General features: G+C 39.8%; 3 protein-coding genes and 1 long non-coding RNA gene across 7 annotated transcripts; 3 read left to right on the forward strand and 1 right to left on the reverse strand.

Annotated features, from left to right (window-relative positions):
• The first annotated feature begins 6117 nt into the window (after positions 1 to 6117).
• rlim (ring finger protein, LIM domain interacting) lies at positions 6118 to 13541 on the forward strand. Of its 4 annotated transcripts, none has more exons than XM_022751700.1 (4): positions 6118 to 6371; positions 7583 to 7811; positions 9598 to 9702; positions 9790 to 13541. In XM_022751700.1, exons 2-4 carry the CDS (start codon positions 7643 to 7645, stop codon positions 11457 to 11459), a joined length of 1944 nt encoding a protein of 647 aa, XP_022607421.1. In that variant the 5' UTR covers positions 6118 to 6371; positions 7583 to 7642; the 3' UTR covers positions 11460 to 13541. The 4 variants fall into 4 exon arrangements, with proteins under 4 accessions (XP_022607421.1, XP_022607420.1, XP_022607422.1 ...); XM_022751699.1 differs by having other exon boundaries at positions 7586 to 7811; XM_022751701.1 differs by lacking the exon at positions 6118 to 6371 and adding an exon at positions 6743 to 6761.
• A 576-nt stretch (positions 13542 to 14117) lies between these two features.
• Positions 14118 to 16512, forward strand: glod5 (glyoxalase domain containing 5). Its single transcript, XM_022751709.1, has 4 exons — positions 14118 to 14398; positions 14794 to 14949; positions 15663 to 15818; positions 15992 to 16512. The coding sequence occupies exons 1-4, from the start codon at positions 14342 to 14344 to the stop codon at positions 16133 to 16135; spliced, it is 513 nt and encodes a 170-aa protein (XP_022607430.1). The 5' UTR covers positions 14118 to 14341; the 3' UTR covers positions 16136 to 16512.
• Positions 16513 to 19865: 3353 nt separating this feature from the next.
• LOC111226512 (cis-aconitate decarboxylase-like) lies at positions 19866 to 23482 on the reverse strand. Its single transcript, XM_022751704.1, has 6 exons — positions 23388 to 23482; positions 23032 to 23086; positions 22425 to 22612; positions 21989 to 22081; positions 21413 to 21618; positions 19866 to 20829 (listed from the first exon to the last, which is right to left on the reverse strand). The coding sequence occupies exons 1-6, from the start codon at positions 23403 to 23405 to the stop codon at positions 19902 to 19904; spliced, it is 1488 nt and encodes a 495-aa protein (XP_022607425.1). The 5' UTR covers positions 23406 to 23482; the 3' UTR covers positions 19866 to 19901.
• Positions 23483 to 23775: 293 nt separating this feature from the next.
• LOC111226518 lies at positions 23776 to 25316 on the forward strand. The gene is made up of 3 exons (XR_002665311.1): positions 23776 to 23798; positions 24639 to 24833; positions 24918 to 25316. It is a non-coding gene; the product is annotated as an uncharacterized LOC111226518 (long non-coding RNA).
• Positions 25317 to 25887: the final 571 nt, after the last annotated feature.

The raw sequence follows: 25887 nt of genomic DNA on the forward strand, positions 1-25887 counted from the left end.
CCCCCGAAGAGGAAATTAATATCTGCATGAAAAACTTCTTGTACTTTGCAAACTACCTATTGAGTGATTGTGTCAAGCTTGATTGAGATTTGAAACGACCATGGCTGCATTTTTCTTGCTTTTGTTGTTTCTGCTTTGTTTGTTCTTCTTATAGTCGTTTTTGTTTTATTTTTGTCTGAAAAAAAAAAGAATAAGCCTTGAAAACAGTTCTGTCGCCTTTTTGAGGAACTTTGTTTTTGTATTTTCTCAGCAGAACTAACTCCCCGGAATTATGTATTTATTCCCCCTTTTCCCTAAAGATGTAGCTATATACACAAATGCATTGAGTGACATCTACGCACCCCTCCTCCTCATCTGTTTTTGTATGCAGAATATGGATGTCCTGTTGTTGCTGTCCTTCATACACTGCCTGGCTCATTTCAAGAGGGAAACCTACAATTAATGAGCCCTATTTAAGCCCAAGACATCTTGAAAAAACAAGATGGGACCATTTTGTATTGATGACATATCAGACATTGTCTTTTTTTTTCCCTCAAAGTCGGAATGACTCCCCATTTTCTTTTGTCAAGCATTTTTTTTTCTTCTGGAGTTTAGAGGAACTGGTTATCTAAATTTACATTTTTACGCCTTGCAAATTCATAAAAGCTCCACCCTCAGAGTATTTTTGTCAATGTTGTTGTACAGGGACATGCAATATTTGCAAAAAAAAGAAAATTATAATCTTAAAATCAATGTGCCAAAAGTAACAATGCTGTGTAAATGACCTCTTATATATGTGTGAATATTGGCTGTTCCTCTTTTCTATCCATTGGAATATTGGCTGCTCGGGTTGGAGACTACTTACAGAGACTTGCCACTACAGGAATTCTTTATTTGGGACTTTTCTCTCTCCTCTGATGAAAGGCACCAACAGCTGGCAGTGGTACACTACCACTCACTAAACCAAATCAGAAAGACTCTGAATTCTCCTCGTTTCCCCCACTTTGTTTGCCAAATTCAATTTACCTCAACATCGCCTGGCACTGAGAAGCAACAAAAGAGAGGCAAAGGGGAGATCTGCTCTGAAGGCTACTGTAGAGGAACAAGATGGGAAAAAAAGAGATGCTCAAATGAGCTTTCTCTGGACCAAGGAGAGTGTAGTGCAGATGTTTGAGGGTAAGCAAGGAAATTATTTGTCATTTGTCAGAGGCTGTGCCTCATTGAATAGCTGTTTTGTACTGGAAATTCAAGGTGGTTTATTACTCATAGAGATTCTGATGCACGCATCAGTTGTGAATGGACATTACATTTTTGCAGTTAGATTTAATGTGAATGTGAAAGCAGTCTTCAGTACAAATGGAATCAGTAATCTTGTAAATCAAGGAAAGCATGTCTTTGCATTGGCTCCACATGGGAATCTTACTTCTATCTTACCTGAAATGGTAATTTAAACAGTAATTTTTCTTGACATTCTCATGTAATTCATTTCTTAACACTGCCATAGTTCATAAGTTGCACCACTGGTGTATTCAGTCTCTGTTTATTTTGGTTCATTTTTTACATAATGTCTAAATTTAACTTCTTTCTTTAATCGTACTTTCTTTTATATGTTGTCTTTAATTGTCATCTCAGTTTTAATGGGTCAATATTTTGGCAGAAAATCTTGTCAAAATCAAGGCCAAAAAGGGCACAAATTGAAAAAAGAAAAAATCGGATCCAGTGTTTACCCAGGCCATTTACATTAATTACTTTGGGGTCATTCACCATCTTAAATAAATCCACCTTAAAATGGAACTTACAATCATGTTTAAGCGGCTATAAAATCGTTAGATTTAATGTAATAAATGAATTTCAGGAGAAATGCAGAGCCCCGTCAACTGATTAAAAGAGTATCTTTTACAAATATATACTCAAACAATAGGCCTATATTTTCTCTCCCTTTTGAGCGTTGAATTTTATTTTTAAACACAGCAGTAATTACATGAGGCTGCGTGGAGATGTGCGGACAAATTGAAGCTTGATTTAAAAACAGACCTTGTCACACTGGATATGGTAATTCTGACGCACAGGTGATAGTAATTGACTGCTTGCATATGGCAAGATTCATAATCAATCTTTCTCTGTCTCTTCTTTCTCTCCTCTCTGCCATGATCCTTTGTTTCTTTTCTCCAGTGTATCAGGGTTAGGACCAAGACAAGCTGCTGATGGGAAGATCCACATGGGCTGCAAGCCCATTTAGTCTGCCTTCTCTCATTTCTGCCTATTGTCAAATTGAATGTACTTCTCTGAGTTCATAGTTCTTTTTCTTTTTTTTCTCTTCTTTTTGTTTTTAAAATGTGCCACTGTTGAGCTGCCTCATGTTAATGGTGCTAAGAAAGCTGTTGATTCTTTTCTTTTCTTTTCTTTTCTTTTTTTTTCCCAGAGTTAACAAAAAAAGAAATGCAAAATAGATTAGGTACCTAACCCTCTTTATGAATGTATATTATAATGTTATGTTTGATGTATTCACTTCATGATTCTTTGACAATGATTGGAATTACTTTTGCTCTTTTCATTAAAAGATTACCGAGCTTTATATATACTGTCTAGAGTTGTTACCAGAAGGAATCTTAATGAACTCTTGACACTACAAAATCTTGTATATTTTTTGTGTGCCAATTTGTAACATATTTTGTAAGTGTATATTTTTCTTAGAAAGTGCTGTGAAGTATTTGTGTGTGTGAGTAACCTTTTATGCGCCTCTATGGGCAGTGGAAAGGATATACAATGACAAGTTTCTGGTTTTAAAAACCAAAATATGAAAGTATCAACAGAAAACTAGAAATATTTACATTTTGTTGGGAGTTTTGTAATAAGACCATGATCTTGTTGTGAGAGTGTTGTGTTACTGTGCAAAACACAAATAAGCAAAGAAAAAAAAATGAAAACTTGGAAAAAAAATATAATTTGTGAACAATTTGCTGTTTTATAGATTTTCATGTAAATTATTTGAGTATTATTTTGTTTTTTGTTTTGTTGTAACTGTTGCAAAGGTTTTAAATATTTGTGATCAAGCCTGTATGGTGATAATGTAATATTGGTAACTTGCTGAGTTTTGTAATAATGTTTATGGAGTAAATATACAAATTAAAATAAGATTTTGAATGCTGCTTTCTGAAGAGAGTTGGGTTGTGTTTTTTACCGCCCACCCTTTGCAATAGCCAGTAACTACAGACTAAAGAGTAGACATAAAATCTCCATAATATTAACTTCTCTGCAAACTAATTCAATCTATTCAAAATAATAATTATAAAGGTTACATTAATATACAATTAGTATTACAGACAGCTCACTGAGATGGGAGGAGTGAAGTAGCACCCCCCCACATAAGTGTTACTACTACAGTAATAGCAATGGGGAAGAATATAATCCGTTATATTCAGTGTTTGGTCTTGCCACATAATGTCCAAGTATAAATACAACCTTAACAATTCCAATTAGTCTGTCCCTATTTGTTACATTAGAAGATTCTTAGACGAAAGGCATTTTAATTTCTGCACGAGTCTGGCTTTGGCTCATGTTATTTTAATGTCATATCTAATTAGCACTCAGGGTCAGGCATTGCTAGAGTGACTGCTCATCCATAACTCTGAGCCGGGCTGGAGTGGTCCACACTGCAACTCATTCTGGCGTGCTTAATTGGAGCTGGAGATAGTGTCTCAGACCATAAACAGATCCTGTGATGTATGCCTCCAAAATTGTCAGGTGGTATTAGCATTGTTTTTGTTCTTTAGTCACCCATAGCAGATAAGGGTGCAAGCAAATTACAAGATGGATCGTCTAATGCAACGGATGAGGTACACCTGTGGTAATTAAATTAGATCCTTGTTGTTTTGTCAATGCGTGCTCACATTGCATAGACAGTCATAGGTGGCTCTCTCATTAGGACAATTGTTTGTGTGTTTGTTTTTTTATCATTATGGAAAAGATCATACAGTAACATTATAAAAGAATCAGTATATGTCTATTTTGGCAATGCTTTGCAGTCATGTAGCTACTTATTTAGTCAACAAACTAGACAATTAGCCTACTCAAAGACATTTTTGTTTGTTATGCAGATTTGTTCTAAAAGAAAGAAATTTATTTAAAAACAAACCTTCACAGACTAATCTGATGTGTTAAATTCAGTAAGAAGGCATTGCACTAATCCTAGGTAAATCCTTTTTTGTATGTTAGAACACCTTGAAGCCACTACAGAGGCTTTCAACCACTGCCCAATAGCCTCTTTTAGCTTTACTAATAGTTGTGTATTTCTGGGTGTTAGGTAAAATGGAAATAAAATCGGAATATTAGTTTTTCCATGATAGCTGCAACTGTGGGTGCTAGTTAGTTTTTGCACATTGGTTTAAAAATGGCCTGTAAGTAGATGCCACCCACAGCCAAAGGGTCACTGCTGTGTCTTTGCTGGCATGCTGATGTATCAATACTGTCCCACCTCCACCCACACAAAAGTCTAGGGCCTGCTATAAGCCTGTGGTGTTTCTTCCTCTAAAAAATCTATAGTTCTCTTAATTTTTCCCATGATATTTTTAATGAATATGGGATATTAACACCATACTCTCGGTCTCTGGCTTGGTACAATACTTGTTTCTGAATTTTTAACTTGGATATTCTGACCTGTGTTGACCAGGATGTTTTTGCCTTGCATTTTTATATATGTATGAAGATGAAGACATAGAACATGTGGGATAGTGTTTGTAGGTTAACATCTATATCCAGATTTTTGTTCATTTCACTTCAGTATGTAATTACAAACATAATATGTCATGTGCTGTATTATGCGTATGTCTCAGCCAGATACAGTTAATTACTGTGTCCGGCCACAGAGTTATGTGTACATAAATATTCTCTCAACATTTTCTGTGCGCAAATGAATGCAATTTGGTTGCTAATGATTAATAATAATTATTCATACAAGTTGCTGACAAAATACAAAGCAACAGACAGATGGTAAGATATCCAGTTAGAAACATAGTAGGTTATGGACTTAGCAAAAAATTGAATTTTCTGGAAATGTTTTTCAGTGTTGACACTAGAGAGGAAGTTAAACCTCAAAGGCAAAAACAATTCATTTGCAAAGTAGTTTTATGCACTGAATTGTTATGTCACCATCTTCTTTGATCTAAGAGCTAGATTTGGAGGTGTGGCATTTTCTTTTAGACATTCAAAGATAGTGCCCCAAACTTCTGTCAACTGTTTTGGGGTTTATCATAAATGTACCTTGCTGTGTTTTTCAATTTTGTTTTTTTTTTTGTTTTGGATGTGCCTTGATGAATTGTCCATCCTCTGACAATGAGTTGTAAGCAGCAGTGTGGCTGTGCCTGTAGATGTAACAAAAGGCTACCATGAATGCAGTACATCTCTTTTGATGACAGAGCAGCAATAACCTACTCATCAGTGGCAGTGGCATTACCACTAGTTGTACAGGACTGGAGACTATGTGATAAAATAAGGCATTAATGATGCAGAAAATGTCAACCAGCATTTTAGTTATTGCACTTTGTCCATTGCCATTTAAGAATCACTATTAGACATTTTGTCTGTGCAATTATCATAGAAATATTTAATCCAATGTGACCATTTGCTATTGCCTTTGTTTTACAAGAGAATAGTTTAATGTTTTAAAAACACACTGGACTACAAATGGACTCAAAATTGGATTAAATATTCTATAATAATGACATAATTTGAATTATAATACTTATGAAATATATTAGTTGCTGCAATTTATGTGACATAGATAACTGAATGCTACTGAATAAATTCCAGGTATGGTTATGTAGCCTACATAAAGCAGATGATTTTCTAAAATGCCTTTAAATTATTATATATAGCCGACTGGCGATTTAAGCAGACTGGTGTGCCTGTACTTTACAGATATGTGTCCTACAGCCTGGATTCTGCAGAAGGTAAGAGTATTTGCATTTACAACCGCATCGTGACGCTACAGCTGAACAGCGGCACACTGTCCCAAACAAACATCCTTTTTCTAATACTCTTCTTAGAGGAGTACATGCCTTGCTTTGCCCTGAGCTGAGTCTTTCAGGCAGCCCCACTTATAGGGCTGCGTTCGGCTCACCTCGCCTCCTCCGTCACGATTGGTAGCCGTACACTCAAACCATTTAGATCGTGTAGTGGGCCATGGTTAGTGCGGCGCTGTGTCTACCTGGGAGGTTAAACTCAGGGAAAAACGTGTGTATATTCTCAGTTTCCGGAACATCATTGTAGCCTTCCCAAAAGAAAGAAAATGGAATCCTGAAATCGCACTTAGCTAAACAACCAAGCGTTTTTCAGAGGATATTTGAAGAACAAGAGGGCAGTGCGATTACATTGCTACTAGCATCAGTGAACAGGTAAAATATCAGCGATTTGGTGACAGATGTGTATTCACTGTGATTAGGTTTATTTTCATTAGCTAGCTAATTTTAGCTTGTTTGCTCTGGTTAGGTTCTGGTTGTGAACGTCATTGATTGACGTCGTTTACTTAGTTAGCTTGCGGTGATGCTAACAGTAGCGTCAATGTATTTTTAATGACACCCTCGTGTTTTGTTTGAATTTTCAGTAACAATAAACAAAAAAAAATGTCCGATATACGCACTGTTTCCTGAAATTAACGACATTTCGGTAAATAAGTATTTACGTCAAGTTAATGCAACGGAGGACACGTCTCACGAAGTTACTGGCTAAGTTAGCGTTAGCTACTGTTGGATTTCTCGTTGGTAGTGAATGCAGCTAGCCACTCGGTTAGTTAACATGAAAGCTAACAAGCTTTAGCGTAGTGAAAGCTCTACATAACTGGGGTTATTTGGCCATCTAAGAAGCTTGTTTCCGCGATAGAAATGGTATCACACTCACCACAAAACGAGTCGCTCATCTGTTTAATGTTATCACAAACATAGTAGTTTCTCATTAAAAGCTAGCAGTTGTTGAAGTTGACAGTGTTAGCGTCCGTGTGCGATGCTAATAGCTATCTAGCTAGCGTAAGCTAAGCTAGATGATGCCATTTTGTTTTTATCTCGACTTTGACCAACATACTGCTTTCCTGTGGGAATTAGAAACACACAACCCATTAATCAGTGTACTTATATTATAGATATTAAACAGTCACATTTTCTTATATGTTCAGGAAAAGTGCGTTGTACGTTACGGTAAGCGTAGCGACTGAGCTAGCTGGTGCTGCGTGAGTAGTAGGTTGTCAGTCTGTTTTGCAACCAGTGGATGTAAACCATGTTAACATTAGGCACTGAGTCAATGTTTCTCTCAAATGTTGAGCGTGTTTCATTGTGATGCTGTATTTTAATCCGAGTTTTCTCTTGATGATTATTTCCCTGGTTGATAGTAATGCACTGATGTAGCCGTTGCATTCATAGACTAGAATAGACTGGAAATACTTAAAATTGTCAAATAAGACATTTTCAGGTGCCTCAGTAGTGAATCCCTTTTGTAAAATCCTGCTATACATTTGAGGAGTCTTACTACCTTAACTCCTCTACAATAGATGTAAAGTCAACTAGCTGGGCAAACCATCTGTTCTTGATAAACAGCTAAACTTTTTTTCTTGTAGCAGCAACTGGATCTTGCTGAGGATTGGAGAACACCCCTCAACCCCCCTCCCTTCTGAACCATGGAAGGGTCTGACAGTCTAGACCAGAGTGGCAGTGACCAGCCAGAGTCACAACGCAGGAGGCAGCTGGACCGGCTGGATAGGGAGGAGGCCTTCTACCAGTTTGTCAACAATCTCAGTGATGAAGACTATCGTCTCATGAGAGACAACAATCTCTTAGGCACCCCAGGTAATAAACCTGTTATGTAATTACACTAGTCTTTATTCTTGTAAAGATAATCTGCGACTGTGGAAACATTAACATTTGTATGAATTTAAGCAGCTCACAGGGGAATTAGTTTTATTATAAAACAGGTAAGACTAGTTATCAGTACTCAGTACACTTCAGGTATTCAGTGTTTATTAAAATGACACAAAGTGAGGTCAAACAGATGCCTGTCAGAAAGATGAGCAAGTGTTCCTACAAAGCTTGTGTGGACAAAGGATTCAGTCATTTTGAGTTTTGCTTTTTTTCTTTTAGCAATTAAATCCTCTTTAACTTTTAATGTCTCTCCCTTTCTATGCTTAGTCTTAGTCCTCTTTCTCAAAGTTTCAAACTGCTGCTAGAAAGATTTTTTAAAAGTTCAAATATAGTTTTAGACAAACTTAAATCATAACATTTATTATTACGCTAATACCCTGTGGCTTTTATGTGCAATGTATTTTCTGGTGTTTCACATTTAACGTCATCTAGCAGAGCAAATAAGTAGGCTACAGTGCCTCTTAAAAGAAGTAGTGATTCAGACCAGGCACATCTGGTCTAGAAAATGTGAAAATTCTCCTTTTACTTAATGAGTAACTAAACCAGATTATCTGTTATGTTGTGCTGTGGTGTCACACAAACTATACTGCAACCCAACTGCTCGAGTGTTTTAAGTTGATAAAGTTTATATTTGAATATTAGATTTTTAAATTACTTTTTTTTTTGGGCCCGAATATTAGATTTTTTGGTGTAGAGGTCTTTCAAATATACACACACACACACACACACACACACACACACACACACACAAGTATTAACTTAGTGTTGGTATTCCTTCAAAATACTACGGCTACTGTTTTAAAAATTTCTATAATAGGCTAATGGTGCATAGCCCTACAAAAAAGTGCCCAAGACAGGTTGCACTCTTGAAATCAACATTATATCTTCTCATGATCTATTCGTAAAAACAGTGTCCTNACACACACACACACACACACACACACAAGTATTAACTTAGTGTTGGTATTCCTTCAAAATACTACGGCTACTGTTTTAAAAATTTCTATAATAGGCTAATGGTGCATAGCCCTACAAAAAAGTGCCCAAGACAGGTTGCACTCTTGAAATCAACATTATATCTTCTCATGATCTATTCGTAAAAACAGTGTCCTCCTCCGTCCTCACAAATTTCCTACTTGCCTGGTAAAAAGAGAAGTTATAATAAAAGTTAACCTTAGACCTCTAGTTTTGGATTTGTTAGTCTGCTCGAAATGCAACAGCCTACGGATTACTGAAGACGCCCAATCCGTTTCTGTCCCAGGACAGTGGGACGGGGAATGTAAGTTTGGAACGTCCTTTAGTGAAGTACCCTGCAAGGAGAGGGCATTGATTGGACAGTGGCATGCCCTGGTAAGTCTGGATGTTTTCAATATTGTCCTGTTGATGTGTTTAAAGACAACCAAACAGATCTATGGGCCAATATCGCACAGAAATTAGAACTAGTTCTCTAGCTGCCAGATAAGTAGCTATAACAGCGTGCTTCTCTACAAATGTCTCCTCTTTCTGTGCATTAACCTTGTGTTCTTGTTGCGAGTTAAACTGCCAATTCCTCCCAGCCAACTGCAATGTCTCTCCCCCTCTTATGCTGGTGGTCAGACTTCTGAATAGGGAGTAAACACTTAATCTTCAGGAAAGGAATGTAATAACTGCCAAAAGTATTTTTTTTCTTTTTTTAATATCATACTTTTGTTCTATTTTGTAATCACTCTTGCAGGGGAGGTAACAGAGGACGAACTGTTTAATAGACTTCAGCAAATCAAAGATGGTCCAGAACAGCAGAATAACACACCTAGTGCTGAAACTGGAGAAGATCCAGTTGGTAAGTTTGCCATTTCTTTTCTTTTTTGACCGTTTCACTGTCAAATTCAGATATGATTTATCACTTGTTAACTCTGCTGATTTTCAGTACAACCAGAAAGCTCTGAGGATCCTGCCAGTGGGGATAGTCTCCTGGATTGGCTGAACACAGTGAGGCGCACAGGCAACACAACCAGAACTGGTCATCGTGGAAACCAGTCATGGCGGGCAGTCAGCCAGACCAACCCAAACAGTGGCGATTTTCGCTTCAGCCTTGAAATCAGTGTGAACCGTAACCTTGCTGAGCAGCAGGCGGCTGCTGAAGGGGAGCAGGAGTCTCCAGAGGAGTCTCCAGAGGGTCAAGAAGTGGGGGCAAATGTTGAACCGCAGGTCCCCATGGAGACAGAAGTGGTTGAAGAACCAGTTGTAGAGGAGCTGGCTGTCATAGTGGAACCAGAGCCAGAACTAGAAGAGGTTGTTTCACAAGAGATTTTAGGAGAACCTCCCAGCTCGCCTGCTGCCCCCCCAGTACAACCCCCACTTTCTCCCTCTCCACGCAGAGGACAAAGGAGAGCCCGGAGCCGCAGTCCAGAACCACGCAGGACCAGGGCCCGTACAGCAAGGAGCCGCTCTCCTCTCAGCTTGGATCAGCTGGATGGTCTTGCTAATCTACGTCAGGCTCACAGTTCTCAAGGCCCTAACACTGCCACCAGTGCGCCCCCTGTGCCTCAAGTGGAGGGCAGTTCACGGACTCGACAACATGTTCTTTCCAGGCAAAGCACTGCTGACAGTGATGTTCAGCCACCTAGGGCTGTTGCAGAATTGGTCCCAGAGGCCCAAAATGTTGAATCTCAGGAAGGAGAAGCTGCTGGGGGAGAAGGGGGTGGAGAAGGGGGGGCAGCAGGGCGCCGTCCCCCTACTATTATGCTCGATCTCCAGGTGCGACGTGTGCGTCCAGGTGAATATCGGCAAAGAGACAGCATTGCCAGCCGCACCCGCTCGCGCTCCCAGAACTCAAACAACACATTTCTTTATGAGAGTGAGCGTGGTGGATTTCGTAGGACTTTTTCACGCTCTGAGCGTGCTGGTGTGAGGACCTACGTCAGCACTATTCGCATCCCTATTCGAAGAATCTCTGATGCAGGTTTAGGAGAGGCAACCTCAATGGCTCTCCAATCTATGATTAGGCAGATTATGACTGGTTTTGGTGAACTTGGCTACCTCATGGATTCAGACTCTGATTCTTCAGATTCAAACCGTGGAGCCAACACACCTTCAGATCTGGGTGAAGCCCTCAACAACCCGGATGCTACTCCTGCTGCTGCTCCTGCTGCTGATGTTGATGAACCACCTGTGGCTGCTGGAGTCAGAGCAAGGACAGTTGAGACTGATACGGTTGAGGGCCTTGCCACTGTTCCACCTGCTTCTGGTGGCAGAGCTCGACCGAGACCGCCTATCAGCCTAGAGGAGCCCAGCTCATTGCCCTTCCTACGGCTCGCCCACTTCTTCCTCCTAAATGATGACGATGAAGACCAGCCCCAAGGACTGACAAAAGAGCAGATTGACAACCTCTCCATGCGCAACTTTGGTGAGAGTGATGCCTTGAAGACTTGCAGTGTCTGCATAACAGAGTATGCAGAAGGTAACAAGCTGCGTAAGCTGCCCTGTTCTCATGAGTACCATGTGCACTGCATCGATCGCTGGCTGTCTGAAAACTCCACTTGCCCCATCTGCCGCAGGGCTGTCCTGGTATCGGCCAATCGAGAAAGTGTGGTGTAGTTCATTACAGACTGCAGGCCTTTTGTCTCAACCTAAATCTAATATTCCAAGTCCATGAGAGGCTTTTGAGGAAATGTGTCTCCACTGTTGAATTGTATTTCTTTCATACCATTTGTGAGTTTGATCATAATGCAGTTGCAGGTTTGATATGGGGTGCTCCATACAGTGACATTGGGACATATTCACTCTAGTAAGACATTTATTAATGCAGTCCAAAGTTAGACACAAGCAATGCATGCTGTTTAAATCAACCTGTAGTGACCAAGCAGTTTTTTGCACTGCGTCAAGCCATGTGCACAAGCAGATCTGTATCTAATAAAGAATCACCGGGTTATAAATACTGCACACCTGCAGGTAGTTCAGGCACTTCAAATCTCCTCTTTTGTATTAGCTCCTCAATGGCGCCTTTATATACTATAAGTGGGGTGTTGGTACAATTCTTAGTTACACCAATTCAAAGTATTAGCTGTAAATAAGCTTGTAAAAATAATTTTGAATCATACTATTTGTATCATTGAATTGGTTTTGGACTGTAAATGATGTCATGAACATTAGGGTAGTGTTGGCCACAGTTACTCTATCATAGCATCTCTAAATTTGGTGTTAAACAAATAGGTGGTATCAGTGTACACAGCAGAATTAGAGATTGTGATGTCCACAGGATGTAGGACATTAATTGGTTTGCCATTTACAGTGTGACTTGTACTCTCCTTTTTTGTTTACCTGAAAGAAAGAAACAAACTACTATTTTGGAGTGGCATATACCATGGGAATTCTCAGTGTGCTGAAAAAAAGAATGATGTACAGTAATAAGGGAAAGAGAAATTCAGCAAGGTTACTTTTGCAAAGCACAAGTTTATTTTGGACTCATGACATCTTTATTTTCTTGATCATTAAAATGATTGAGTAGTATTCATACCAGAAATTAGGGATGTCTCAATATTGGTAGTAGATTTTGGAGCTGAGATCAAGTTGTTGGCATGTGAATTTCCCCACCTCGAAAATACTATACTAACAGGCATGACATTTCAGACATTTAAATATAGAAGCCTTTTTTTTCCCCCTCACATGTAAAAGGACATTTACTTTTTAATGTAGAACGATTTCACAATCATTTTGTGCTAACATCCTTTAGCTAGTGGTCTGATTCATAATTTTGCCACTAACATAATGGATCATCTTTATTAATTGACTGATGAATTAGGTTCTCTAAGCTGGTATTGGCATAGAGTGAAATGACCAGAAAAAAACTAAATTGGAATGTGGCCTTCTCAACCTCACCTCAATATACAAGAGACAAGTTATTAATCCAAAGGTTCGAGTGTCGGACATTAACCAAGTCTGAAAAAATTCACATAATTGTCCTTCTGCCTCAGTAAGGCTCCAGAAGAAAGTGAGGATGCCCACCCACTGTGCTCTCTCTCTGTCTCACGAGCAGATGCTCCATATCAGTGTGCAATACATGCAAAAGTGAAAGTACGGCAATACAAACCACGATATAAATGTATGCTATTCTTAAAAAAACTGTTGTTAATGGCTAAAATCTTAAATGAAGACTTATTATGTTTTAAAATGTGTTGAAGTTCATTTTATTTTATTTAGAAGTTCTGTAGATTTTAATAGCACTGTTGATGAACAGGAACACTGGCTGAGGGAAGAAAAGGGCATCGCTATTAATGCCATCCTGTCATGTTTCTTGTTTCACTGTTTTGATGTCTTTATCACAGTTATTACTGCCCTTCTAGGCAAGTTTGAATGCAAGACGTTGTCATTGTTGAAAACCATAAACATGTAAATGAAATGTATGTTCCCTCTTAGGCCATGCTTTAGTTTTGGCCTTGTTCTGTGACCCACCCAGTGCAGTATGTTAACTGGGTGTTAAATGAAACTAACCGCTGAATTAAAGTTGTTATGCTACAAAATGCATTGCAGTCATGCATTCTGTATGCTGACTGTGCTGTTTAATCATTTTATACTGCATCCCAATGCACACCTTAGGGGTTCTTACTTCTAGTTTATCTTAATTTGCTCTTATTTCCATTTTTAGCTTTGATGTGAATGTTTTTTTGATATTTCTTTCCTGCCAGTTCTTATTTGGGCTTTTTTTTTCATTTATCATATGATCCTTTAAAGCTGATCCTAACAACTTTGGATGATGAGCATGGGGATGGTGTGAAGAGCAAGTAGAAAATGTGTCTGTGTTCCCTTGCTACCAGTGTTGTTAGATCACACTCATTCACTCACTCATAGTCTGTATCACCGAATATAAAATACGCTCAGTGCCCACTTTATTAGGTATCCAACAATACAGCATCTCTGCTATAACGCCTACCTCACTGAGTATTTTTTTCAGGTTTCAATTAGAAATGTATAAATTCAATTATATATTTATTACTGAGACTGTACAGTCCAGTACAACACCATCACTAACTGTGACCTAAATGCTAAAACAGTTTTTTTTGACTGTCAAAAAAAACTGCACGAGATGCATCTTATAATGGCAGAACGGTTGTTCTGGATGTCATTAGGCTGCACAGGTGAACATGATGCAGTGGCCACTGAGTGTATGTGTAATCACATATGCATTTGACCGTGTTATGGTTGTTAGCACCCCTACAGGCAGGAATTGTCAAAATCCTCATTCATTTCTAGGTGACAGACAAAAAATGCCTCAATGTACGTGAACTTTGAAACTAATGCTACAGTCACACAGCCCTGAAGGAGTTTTATTTTTGATCTGGGTATAACAAACCACATGCAGTCAGTTTTGTCTGGTACAGACCATAGACTGTATATGAAAAGGTACAGACATTGGTGAAGCCTGGTAGAAAGCAGTTCACAGCGGAGCAACACGGAAGTGTCGGTGTCAAACCACAGTGAGGATGGCGCTGCGGGCTGTTGGGAGTTGTTTGTCGCATTTTCAGAGGAACTGTTTCAAGGTAATTTATATCATTATCTGCTACCTTAGAGAACCACCAACACTGCATCTGTTATGGTTGTTTCCTTAGTTACTCTGGACTGAAACAGGCTTAGACTTCCGTTTCGAAATACTGCAAATAGCTGAATTACCCATTTGAGGGACGGGCTCATTTGATTTGACTCTCAACTTACATTTGTAGACTAAATACAGTCTATTAGTTTGCTACATCGCTGCCCGGCTACATAAATGTTTTGCTGGTGTTACTACGCTGTCCTTTCAGGTGCTTTCAGTATGCAGTACATAAAGACCACCAGGGGGCGCGGTCGGCACTGGAATAAATCGCTATCCCTTGTGTTAAATTCGTCAACACCAATTAACCCAATTAAATACATTTATTCCTCTCACGTCTTTCAGATTGTCTCCATTCAAACACGAGGGGATGTCAGATTCAAAAGAAGCTGCCCAGTTGAAGTGAGCCATCTGGACCATTTGGTTATCACTGTGAAAAGTGTACCAGACACCATCAACTTTTACACCTCAGTCCTTGGCATGGAGGTTGTCACTTTCAAGGTATTCCTTCATTCGATTCATTCAGATGTATTTATTGAGAATATCAGATGTGCAGATAGTGTAAATATAGGCCTAGTTGCCTTTGCTTTTCCCACTCATGTAAAATGATATTTACTTTTGTCCTGACACCCATTAGCCACTGGTCTGTTACAGATTATATTTAATTACTGACTGATGAGTGAGGTTCTCAAAGCTGGTATTTGCATAGAGTGAAAATGTCCAGACATGGACTTAAAATTAAATGTGGACTTTTCCTAACAACTCAAGCCAGAATAGATCAATTTACCTGTAGCTTCATCTCAATGTACACATGACAGCTTGAGTTTTTAATACAAAGGTTCAGATGTCGGACATTTACCAAGTCTGAAAAAATTCTCATCATTGTCCTTCTGTCTCAGTAAGGCTTCAATAGAAAGTCAGGATGCCTGCCTGCCTCATGACCAGATGCTCCATATCAGTGTGCAATATAAACCATGATATAATAATGCTTAAATGAATGCTCAGGAGCATTTTATAAAACAATAATATTATTATACAGATGCATTACTTATACAGGGATCAAGAAAAAAGAAATACTCTTGTGCTTTTGGTGTAAGAGAGAATCCACTAGATGGCAGGCTTTGATCAAAAGTCAGCCACTCAGTCACTCATGAGGGACCTTGAACATTCAAACACTTCTTAACACCCATGCATGTCATTTCTGCATCATGTAGGGAAACCGTAAGGCTCTGGGTTTTGGGCAGCAGAAGTTTAACCTTCACCAGTTGGGTCAGGAGTTTGAGCCAAAAGCCAAGCATCCAACCTCTGGATCTGCAGATCTGTGCCTTATAACCAAAACCCCTCTGGCTACAGTAGCTGAACATCTGAAGGTACTTCAGCCAATATTACAGACCGTCTTGAATAACTAATGTCTGTCTTAATCCTGTAAGGTGGCTGCACCATTTTAAAACCACTTGACCTCTATTCGACTTTGTATGTCACATTTGTTTAGGTGCCACTGCAATATTCAGTCTCAGTTTCTGCTCTCTCTCCTCTTCTGCAGGATTGTGGAGTCAAGATAGAAGAGGGTCCAGTGCAGAGGAGTGGGGCTGTGGGGACCATCACCTCACTGTACTTCAGAGATCCAGACAACAATCTCATTGAAGTGTCAAACTACAACCAGTCAACATCAGAGGGATCTTCCTGAGACCTCTTCGGCCTTATTTGTGAACACATGAAAATACATCCAAACTCTGCACCAACTCTGTCCGTCACGCCTACTTTGCACAATTACTGTTTCAGCTATGAGGCTTTGAGACTAAAATGACTGTAGTTCAAACACTAATTTAGACTGGCCTAGATAACATCGGTTGGCTGTGGAAAGACACATTTCCTGTGTAGTTCTGCTGACTATTAGTTGCTATTTTAATTATGTGTGGAAAAGGGCTGTTTTGTTTTTTGTAATACCATGAAAGGTGAAAAAGTCAACACCTGACAAAGTTTAGTTATATAAGCAAAGCTATGAGGCCTATGAGGATTTTTCTCTCTGTGCAACCAAAAAGTAATAAAAGGTTCTTCCTTGTTCTTGTTGCAGAATAACTTGCCCATTTGAATGAAAAACAAAACAAAACAATTTTCCATTGCTTGTGAATATGAATGTTACTTAATAATCAAACACAATTTTCCAATTTGCTGTATATTACAACAGCTGTACTGATTTGCTGGGTGTAAATCTACAAGCTGCCGTGGAGTTTAATGCAGAGACAGTGATGGCAAAAATCGTCAAACCTACATATTTTTGACATTCAAAAAACGCAAGACAGAGACAAACAAGACTGTTAAAAGACTGAGTAAGTACATGAGTAAGCATTGTGCGGCAAACACTTGTTTGTTTGTTGGTCATCTGGTTAACACTTCATGCAATATAACTACTGTGTTAACTACTGAAAACTACTGAATTCAATGTCACTCCCTCAAAAGTTGAATTTACAATTATTTACACTCTATACTTTTAAAGGTCATTGTTTGCAGTTTGAATAGAATAAAACTTAATCACATAGCTTCTCACCTTGGATTTGCTGGTTGCATGTACACTATGTGTGATGAAACTAAATTTGAAAAGAGTCTTGAAAGATTTTGATCCAACAAAGATTCAATTCGGATTTAAACTGATTCTAATAGTTAAAACAGAGGGTTGAGATAAATGGTGTGAAAATGCTCTTCTTGCCAAAAGATAATTAAACATTAATAACTGAAACTTTTCTTCATTGTAATGGATGAAATACATATTTGTATATAAATTGTCTAGTTTTCATATCAGGCACTGTGCACCGAATCTCTATTATTCGGCACCTTTGCTTGCATATGTGTTCACAATGTTGGAGTCTAATTCCTTCATAATATCATGATGGTGTCTCTGTGCCCATTTATCACTCTTGCTCTGCACAGGAAGTGAAGTAACTCCAGAACTGCAAGAGTTAGAACCACAGCCTAATGTCTTCATTGAGAGTTACAATCAGAATTTTGCATTTTTTGTTGCATTTATCGTACTCCTCTATTACAATTGGAAAAGCACAGAGAAAGGAGAAAATAAAAATTGTGATTCTAATGTGCAGTACAAATCCCAAGGAGCCGCATGAGTGCAAAAATGTAGGTATAGTTTTGAATACAGTTACACAGTTACTGATGTGGCAAAAGAAAGGAGGACCCAGACACACAGGACCAAATTGGAGACTTTAATGGCAATGACAACTAAGGCTTATAGGCTATATTTTGGGATAACGCATTGGGCTTACTGATGATGTAATGAAGAAAAATCATGTGCAGACCTTGTTTAGCCACGTGGAAATAACAGAATGTGGGCAACTGATCAAACGAAAGGTGAACGAGAGTAACTTACCGGCCTCTAATTGAAGTCTTATATGTAACAAAGACATATTCCTCAACATCAACAGTTTACTTCATGTTTTAATCACATTTGCTTTACAAGCTTCTTGGTGAACTGCCTGTTCTGAACAGTCAACAGACTAAAGTCCAACAGCAGAGCAACTATGGTCACAGGAAGACTAAGTTGCCTCCTTGCTGGCATTTGAAGGAAGGGACTTACAAAGACTTTGGAGCCTAATGAATTTATTGGATCATTTAAGGCCAAGCCAGACTGTTGTGCTATATAAGCTGTCAACTTGCACAGGCAGGCTGTGTCCCAACAATGTTTTTGTGTAGGCTTATGAGTCCTGCTTAATCCACCAGATTCATTTCTTATCTTGTCTACTTGCTATCTATTTTATGGCTAATTTGGTTATTTGAAAAGCCTATGTAAACACTGCTACACTTAGAAATCCCAAGTATTTGTATTTTGTTTGGAGGCTCCAAATGACATACCATGCTATCACCTTTCTTATCATGGTTAGCATGTAAATACAAAGATGTGGATCAAAACTTTGGTCTGGAACTTGTTTCCGTGTTTACGTGTTAGCAGGGTGGTGATTATGTTGCACACAGAACAATAACAACACTGCAATAGTGACAGAACGGCCATTTCCTGGTGAAATTCACTTTTTGAGAGTTACTGGTGAGTTTTCACATTCGTCAGAAGGCAATGCGAGTGTGAACTGCGAGGACTGAGTGATGCCAAGCTCATGCCCATTGCCTGCTCGCCCAAGCTTGGCTACCATCTGTTTCCACTGAGAGTGCGCCTTCCAATACTGTGGAAGCAGCTCTGCTAGTGCTCTCATCATAACAGCCCTTTCTGGCAGTGATACCCTTTCTGCTTACACCCGCAGCAATGGAAGCAACAGGTGGGCCCTTTCTGAATACCAATGTCCCCGGGCATCTCCTTACAGATTGCTATATGGCATGGACATAACCGTGTCATCCCCTCATTCCCATTGAAGGACGTTGGTGTATATGTGTTCCAGTTCTGCCGCTTACCTCCTCCAAGCATTTTGCATACCTCCCTTGCCAACCCCAGTGAAATGATGGCATCAGAGGAGAAGACTCCCTCCTTCCTGGGAGGAGACCATCGCTGCTACAGACAGGTGATGATATTGGACATGTACACACTTAACAGCCACATTGCAACACAACCGTTTATGCATGCCAACAGTAAGGCAATTGCCGAAATGCTTCCAACCATGCAAATGGATGAAATTCATAGATTTGACATGCACGTGCTGTATCCATGGATTCGTGCCCAGCTGAGAGTATATCACATTCCTAAGGGCCTTTGCTTCTGGTGATTACCAGAGGGGAAGTCTGTTAGAGGGCAGAGTATGTAATAATAGAACTGGGGTTACATCCAGGACTTCTATTGTCTTTTACTATTGTCTTTTACTACTTTCACAAGATTGAAGACAATGTCTTCTTCTCATTGTACTCATTGAGTAGAAGTGAATTACAGTAATATAATCATATTTCATTATGATCTTTGGCAGTTGACCTGCTCTTTTTTAAATACATCCACAAACATGCAAATAATGTGTTCAAATAAGGACATTTTTATTATGGTTTGTCAGAAAATACAGAAAGAACTATGCAATATAATAAAGAGTACTTAACAACTATCTGAACATTGTAGCACTGGTTGTAAAAACCTTGGTTGCTGTACATTTTATTGAAGCTAGTCAAATCATATAATTATAGCATAGAGTACATAACATAAATATTTACAATGGATTGAGACAAGTGGAAAAATTTGGAAAAATATAAAATAATCAAAACGTTGTGTAATCATAGTGTACAGGGTAGGGGACTACAGCTGATGCCCATGCACGTCAAGTGCGTCAGGATAAAGTGTTATGATATTTTCAGCGCTGTGCACAAAGATGTCATGATCTTTAAATGTAATTTACTGTAATGCCACAAGTACAGTGTCTTTAAATAAATATATTTTATTACTTAAAGTTTGAAGGTTACTTGATTTTCATTCATGTATAATATTTTCTGTTTTGCTGTTATATGTGTGTCTGTAAATGTTATTGCAGCTGTGAGAGAAGGGAGGTGCAGTTCTCATGTTTGTCCAGCTCGTCCACCACATCAATCAGCCTCTCAACCTTCTCTGATGGAAGCACCGTCCCTGCGTTGTTTCTGAACTTCTTCGTCAGGCTCTCATTGGTCAGTGGGTTGCGCCAGTGGCCGTAGAAGGTGTCACAGCGCCCCTTCAGGATGTCTCCTCCAGCAAGTGTCACCTGGACTTCGCCATACATGCGGTTGAAGTTAGCCGGGTTGTCGTGGGGATGCTCCATGTGAACACGGCTCAGCAGATCGAGCAGCTCAGGGCGACTCATGGCAGAGGGTGTGAAGGACTGCACAGTCACCTTGCCATCCAGGAGGGCGCTGCAAGCATTGAACTGGAAGGAGTGGCGTGCCTCATGCTCTGACTCAGGGAAAGGCCTGTTGATGTACTTTGATTTGGGGACTCTGAGCTGGATGTCCTGGATTTGAGCTGGGGAGACAGTGCCAGGACCAACTCCCACAAGAAGCTTATGGACCGAGGCTGCAGCATCTGCCACCCAGTGCATCCCCAGATGGGCGGGGAAACGCTTGAAGCCTATGTCCTGCTCCTCTAGCAGGAACATATGGCTGTCACCCCTGGGTGACTCTAAAGGCTGTGGCACGTAGTCTTCATAAAAAGCACTGAAGCCGGCCACGCCTGCGACAGCGTCCAGGACCAGGGGGCTCGCCTCTAGGCCTCTGGAGGCCAGCAGGGCAGCTTCCAGCCCCAGACGTGATGCGTTGCCAATGTGAAGGGGTTTAGACTGAGTGGCAGCGTTAGCCATTGGGGCTCCAGATAGAGAAGCAGCTATGGCCAAGGCATGACTGCACTGGGAGTGATCCAAGGACAAGAGGCGAGCACAGGCAGCTGCACTTCCCATTGTCCCTACCACACTGGGAGGGTGAAACCTGGTGATGAGAGAGAAGAGAGAAGAGAGACTTTGGTTAGTTTTTTTTTGGAAGAATTCAGGCCTGTGACTAAAGGAGAATTCTCCATCATGGCTAGAGCAGAGCTCCTGTGTGTAAAGGTGTCTCTTTGGACAAACAGCTTCTCTTTTACGTGACTCTCCTCTCCACAGACAGACACGGCATATTTCAGGGATCTTAAAGGAAGTTGGGTTTTAGTCATTTCAGTACTTGAAAAACAAGCAAATAAAGTGGTGGGTCATTTGACTTGGTGTAAACACTTGACAAATAGAGTCTTGTGCTAACACTACCCACAGAGCCTCTGCTGTCCCAGTAACACGCCTTTCACAGCTCATTGACACCACTAAGAGACTGCGCATTACACTGCACCGGCCTTCTTTTAAACCACACTGCAGAGATCAGCAGAGTCATATATGGATCTCTTCAGACTCATGTGGATCTTCAACAAGGAACTGGCTTTATATCCATTAAATGATCGCTTAGGTAAAGTACAACACCTGCTGTTATTAGCCTATATAAATTACAGTATCTATTTTCAACAGGACTCACGCTATGAGGCGCTCACCTCTTGGGGATGTTGTGGGCCTCATTAGAGAACCTCATCAGTCGTCCCTGGATCTCAATGCCGACATTGAAAGCCAGCAGGAAGTCCAGGCCACTAGGTTTTCTGTTAGCGGGCATCATGTCACTGAGTGCTAACACAGCAGGAAGGACTGCTCCCGAGGGATGAGTGGCAGGGTGCCACGTATCATCAAAGTCCATGGAGTGAGTCTGAAGCGAGAAGACAACTTTTTTAGCACTGTAATAATTGTATATCTATTATAGCGCACAGAAATATGTTTAAACTAAACACAGTGAAATGGTTATTCATTACTTTTGTGTGCTGATAGCAAGAACATGATGTTGCTGTGCAGTATGAAGTTAATGTGCCTTCTTTAGAGACAGAGGTCAAGCAATGTTTGCAGGCATAAAAAATTTGAATTTCTGCAGAAAGGTAATGTGGGGTCAATTCAGTATTTTTATCAACACCTCCTGTGGTTGGCTGCCTACATTGTACCATAGCTGAGTATTTAGTGCCCCTGAAATTGTCTGGTGTACTGCGGATAATGGTAACATATCTGTTTCACCTATTTATACTCACCGCCACTCCATTGACAAAAGCTGCCAGTGTCGGGGAGAGCCTGGTGCCGCTGCGTCCGTATACAGAGCTGATGTCATCAGAAGTGTACATGTGCTGAGGGGAAAAGACAGAGACAGGTAAACACAGGGAGTATTATACAAAATATGAGTCACAGTTCCTCAGTTTTCACACACGTACATTCAAAATAGATTTGTACTTAAAATAGCTCATGACTCCTTCAGCTAAAGAAAGCTGGATATTTGTGAGTCATATGTCAATCAAAAACCTGTGTCCAAGTTACATAATTAAATTCAGCATAAAATAACTTAGTGTTTTTTCATCTTATTTCAACTCATCCATCAATGTACAGCATTTGACCCACGACAACTGTTCAAATAGGCATTTGCTTTCATCTGTCACATTAATCCCTTTTTTCCCTTCCCCTCCTGCGCCTCACCTGACAGTGCTGCAGGGCCAGTTCAAACACGTCTGTCGTGCTGCCAATCACACCAACCCCAATGCTGTCCAGCACCATCCTTTTGCTGCGGTGGAGGACTACGGAGGACAAGTGCTGGGGCTTTATTTCACTGATGAACTTCCCAAAGCTGGCTGTGACTGCGTCCCCAGGGGCCCGGCACTTCAAAACTGCAGAGGTGAAGGAATGATGTGTAAAGAAAGAAGAAAAGAATGCAGGAGTGATTATTAGAAGATTATTCATCTTTAATGTCCTGTGGCTGAACAACAGAATATACATTTGCTTGATAGTTAATAGAGTTTGAGAATAAAGTACATTATTTTGTTACAGCCTGAACCAATAGCGTAATATGTCAGTCTGTGTGGCAGGGTTGTACTGCTTTTTGGACAATAGGGTTAAGTAGAGCCAAAAGTCTGAAGAGCCTAACTCAAGGTCTACTTGCCAGCTTTTTTCCTAGGCTTTCATCTACATCTTACTATCTTCATAAGCAAATTCAAGTTACCTCATTTGTAATGAAGTGGGGAAAAAGATAGTAAGAAGACAGGAAGTCAAGATTAATTAACCAACTATTGTAGTGAGGCTGGTTTACCTTCCACTGCAGAATTATGCAGTCCTCTGACAGCCCATGCTGGCATAATGATTTTCTGTGGAACAAGTATAGACAGTTGAATACACCTGAAAGCTACTAAGAAATACATTTACTGCATTACCTCAGATTACTTAAATCAGACCTGTAGTGGACATTACCATAATATCACTCACTCTGTCTTTGAAAGGTGTGTTACTGGTGAGTCCTTGGTGCAAATTTAATTATCTAAAATTTTGTGTTAAATCTTTCAGCAGTCAGTCAAGTCAAATGGTTTAAATATGCCCGCCTATCCTCTTTATTCATTTTGTCTAATTCATCTAATTAAAAACACCTGCAAAAATAATGAGAATATTTACCTGCAGTTTGGACATCATGGTTTCAGTATAGTGTTTTTGTCACGTTCCTGTTTTTCTTCTTTCTTTAAACTTCTCTTCTCTTCCAGGTGTCTCCTCCTTTTTCTCTAGTGATGAAGAAGTTGTGAATGATGCTGTTTCTGAGTTGGAAGGTGCATGCCTTATAAAGACTTGACAGTAACTTTCGTTTACCTAATGGAACAAGGAAGAGCTGTCACACAGTTTCAAGGGTGGAATTTCCATCATACTCATCATTAATATAATCAGCATCACCATCTTCAGAAGAGGAGGTAACACTGTGGGCTGGTCAGGACTATTTCATTAAACTCCTCCTACAACCAGGTAAGCCTTATTTATGACAAACCTGCATCTCTGCTTCAGGACACGTCACATCTGTGCAAGCATCTTGACGAAGTAAGGCTTCATTTTGATTATTTACAATAATAATAATAATAATAATAATAATAATAATAATAATAATAATAATAATAATAATTATTATTATTATTATTATTTTCATTTTTTTTAATAGAGCACTTTTCAAGTAAAAAGCACAAGTGCTTTCAATATTATGATTTAAGGTTATTGATTAATATAATTTTTAAGATTACGATGAATACACAGGGCAGAAATATAAAACTTATTAACTGTAATTTAATGTCCTTGCCTGTCATCAGTGTCTTATCTATGACAGAAAAGATTATTTATGCAGACAGCTGCTGTATTTAAGACATTTAACAGGAAAGTTGAATACAGCTCTTCTCTGTCTCTTGGACCTTGACTCTTATCAAATAACATCTAGCTCAGACAAATTTTCTTTTTGAATTGTGTTCATATTTTCTTTTAGTTTACAGCTCGCACCCCAGTAAGATTAATGTTTATTTGTTTATTTGTTAGAATCCCCATTAGCTGTGCCCTAGAGCACAGCTAGTCCAGTCTAGTCTAGTGTGGTATCATCAGTTAGGGGTCCTACTTATGTCATTAGGTTTACAGTGATTAGCCTTTTCATTGGTTGCTATCTAATTTTTTTCTGAGACACTAAGCTGTAAGTTGTTATTTCCTAATACAAACATTAAAGTCTCTTTCTGAATGTTACTTACAGTACTCACAATACATTTGCAAATTATTGCATCTGTACTGCATTATATCATTCACCACTCACTACATTTTAAAGAAGTACAGGCTATAATTCATTCATAGATATCTTGTCTTCGTCATTACATTTTTTAAAAACATTTTTACATTCTTTGCCAGCTGTTTCAGCAAAACATCCATTTGACAACAAAGACACTATGGCAGCATTAGATGGGTTTCCAGCCAGTTTCTATGCTGAACCAGGAGTGTTGGGCATTTTAGCCAATGGGATCAGTGCATTCCTCGTACTTCTGCAGAACTTCAATGAAGCGCATACTGGCATTGCACCAGTAGGAGTGGAGAACATCCTTGCAGGTAAAAACTGTAGTAAATGTGCTTGAAAATATTTTAAAAAGTAATATAAAGTAATATAAATATAATTTACAACAATCTTTACAGGTGTCCATCTCATCCTAATTGGTGGTATATGCCAACTGGTGGCTGGACTGCTTTCCTTCAGAAAATATGATCATCTGAGTGGCACTGCCTTCATTGGCTATGCTGCTCTTTGGAGCAGTTATGGTGCCACTCGAATCTACTTTGGTGCCTTTGATGAAACTCCTTTAACAGTATCTCTAGCAGATCAAATGGTGAACAACATTACCTTGTCCACCAATGTGACGAACAACTCCTGTCTGAATGCTACCTCAGAGGCTTGCCACTTATTTCTGTCCATAAAAGAGTCAGCGATTGCTGGTCTGGTCCCCTATATCCTTCTGTCGTTCCTCCTAGCCTTCTGCTCTGCCACAGTCAACTACATCATGCCTTTTGTTTTTGGGGCCATCACAGCCACCTTAATTTTTGAAGCAGTAGCTGTAGTAGCGAGCTCCTGGGCTCTTGTGGTCTCTGGGGTTCTTGAGTTGCTCATTCTACTTTTTGCCATCTATGGTTCGGCTGCACTGCTCGTCAAAGGTCTGACTCAGCGTCTAGTCCTCAAAGGCTTTGGTACCCCTCTCTTTAATGTTCTCCTGCTAGGGACCGCCAACTCAGCAAGCGCCCAGAGCATTGGCCAAGAGAAGAAGAAAAACACAAAATATGCAGAGCCCATGGCCTTGGGTTTCTTCTGTGACACTATTGCCCCCTTTATCTTTGCTTTCTACAGCTTTGGGTACATGAAGTCCTTTGGCTTAGGAGCTACATGGGTCTCAATCATCTCAGTCACCCAGCTGTTCTCAAGCTACTACGCCCATCTGCGCCAAGATTGCTACCACACGACTAAGTTTGGTCTTCATGCTACATATTGGCTCATCAAGGCTTGGGATGAGTTTGTGCTATCTGTTGTGTAATTCGTATGAGGAGAGCACAGTGGTCTCAGGCGAGGCAAGCGATGGTGGGCGACTGGTTCTTTTGTGGCAGCAGCCTTGGTGCT

The sequence above is a fragment of the Seriola dumerili genome, unplaced genomic scaffold, assembly GCF_002260705.1.
Source record: "Seriola dumerili isolate Sdu_G_001 unplaced genomic scaffold, Sdu_1.0 BDQW01000161.1, whole genome shotgun sequence".
NCBI classification, from domain to species: domain Eukaryota; kingdom Metazoa; phylum Chordata; class Actinopteri; order Carangiformes; family Carangidae; genus Seriola; species Seriola dumerili.

What these genes read in the sequence shown, in the direction of transcription:
- LOC111226512 (XM_022751704.1), bottom strand. An exon ending in GCATAATTCTGCAGTGGAAG is followed by an intron (nt 22,613 to 23,031) that starts GTAAACCAGCCT and finishes TCACCTCTGCAG; the next exon opens with TTTTGAAGTGCCGGGCCCCT. An exon ending in TGGCCCTGCAGCACTGTCAG is followed by an intron (nt 22,082 to 22,424) that starts GTGAGGCGCAGG and finishes TTTTCCCCTCAG; the next exon opens with CACATGTACACTTCTGATGA.
- rlim (XM_022751700.1), top strand. Translation starts at nt 7,643, where the DNA reads ATGGAAGGGTCTGACAGTCTAGACCAGAGTGGCAGTGACCAGCCAGAG. An exon ending in CAATCTCTTAGGCACCCCAG is followed by an intron (nt 7,812 to 9,597) that starts GTAATAAACCTG and finishes TCACTCTTGCAG; the next exon opens with GGGAGGTAACAGAGGACGAA. An exon ending in AACTGGAGAAGATCCAGTTG is followed by an intron (nt 9,703 to 9,789) that starts GTAAGTTTGCCA and finishes GCTGATTTTCAG; the next exon opens with TACAACCAGAAAGCTCTGAG.
- glod5 (XM_022751709.1), top strand. Translation starts at nt 14,342, where the DNA reads ATGGCGCTGCGGGCTGTTGGGAGTTGTTTGTCGCATTTTCAGAGGAAC. An exon ending in TTCAGAGGAACTGTTTCAAG is followed by an intron (nt 14,399 to 14,793) that starts GTAATTTATATC and finishes CACGTCTTTCAG; the next exon opens with ATTGTCTCCATTCAAACACG. An exon ending in CAGTAGCTGAACATCTGAAG is followed by an intron (nt 15,819 to 15,991) that starts GTACTTCAGCCA and finishes CCTCTTCTGCAG; the next exon opens with GATTGTGGAGTCAAGATAGA.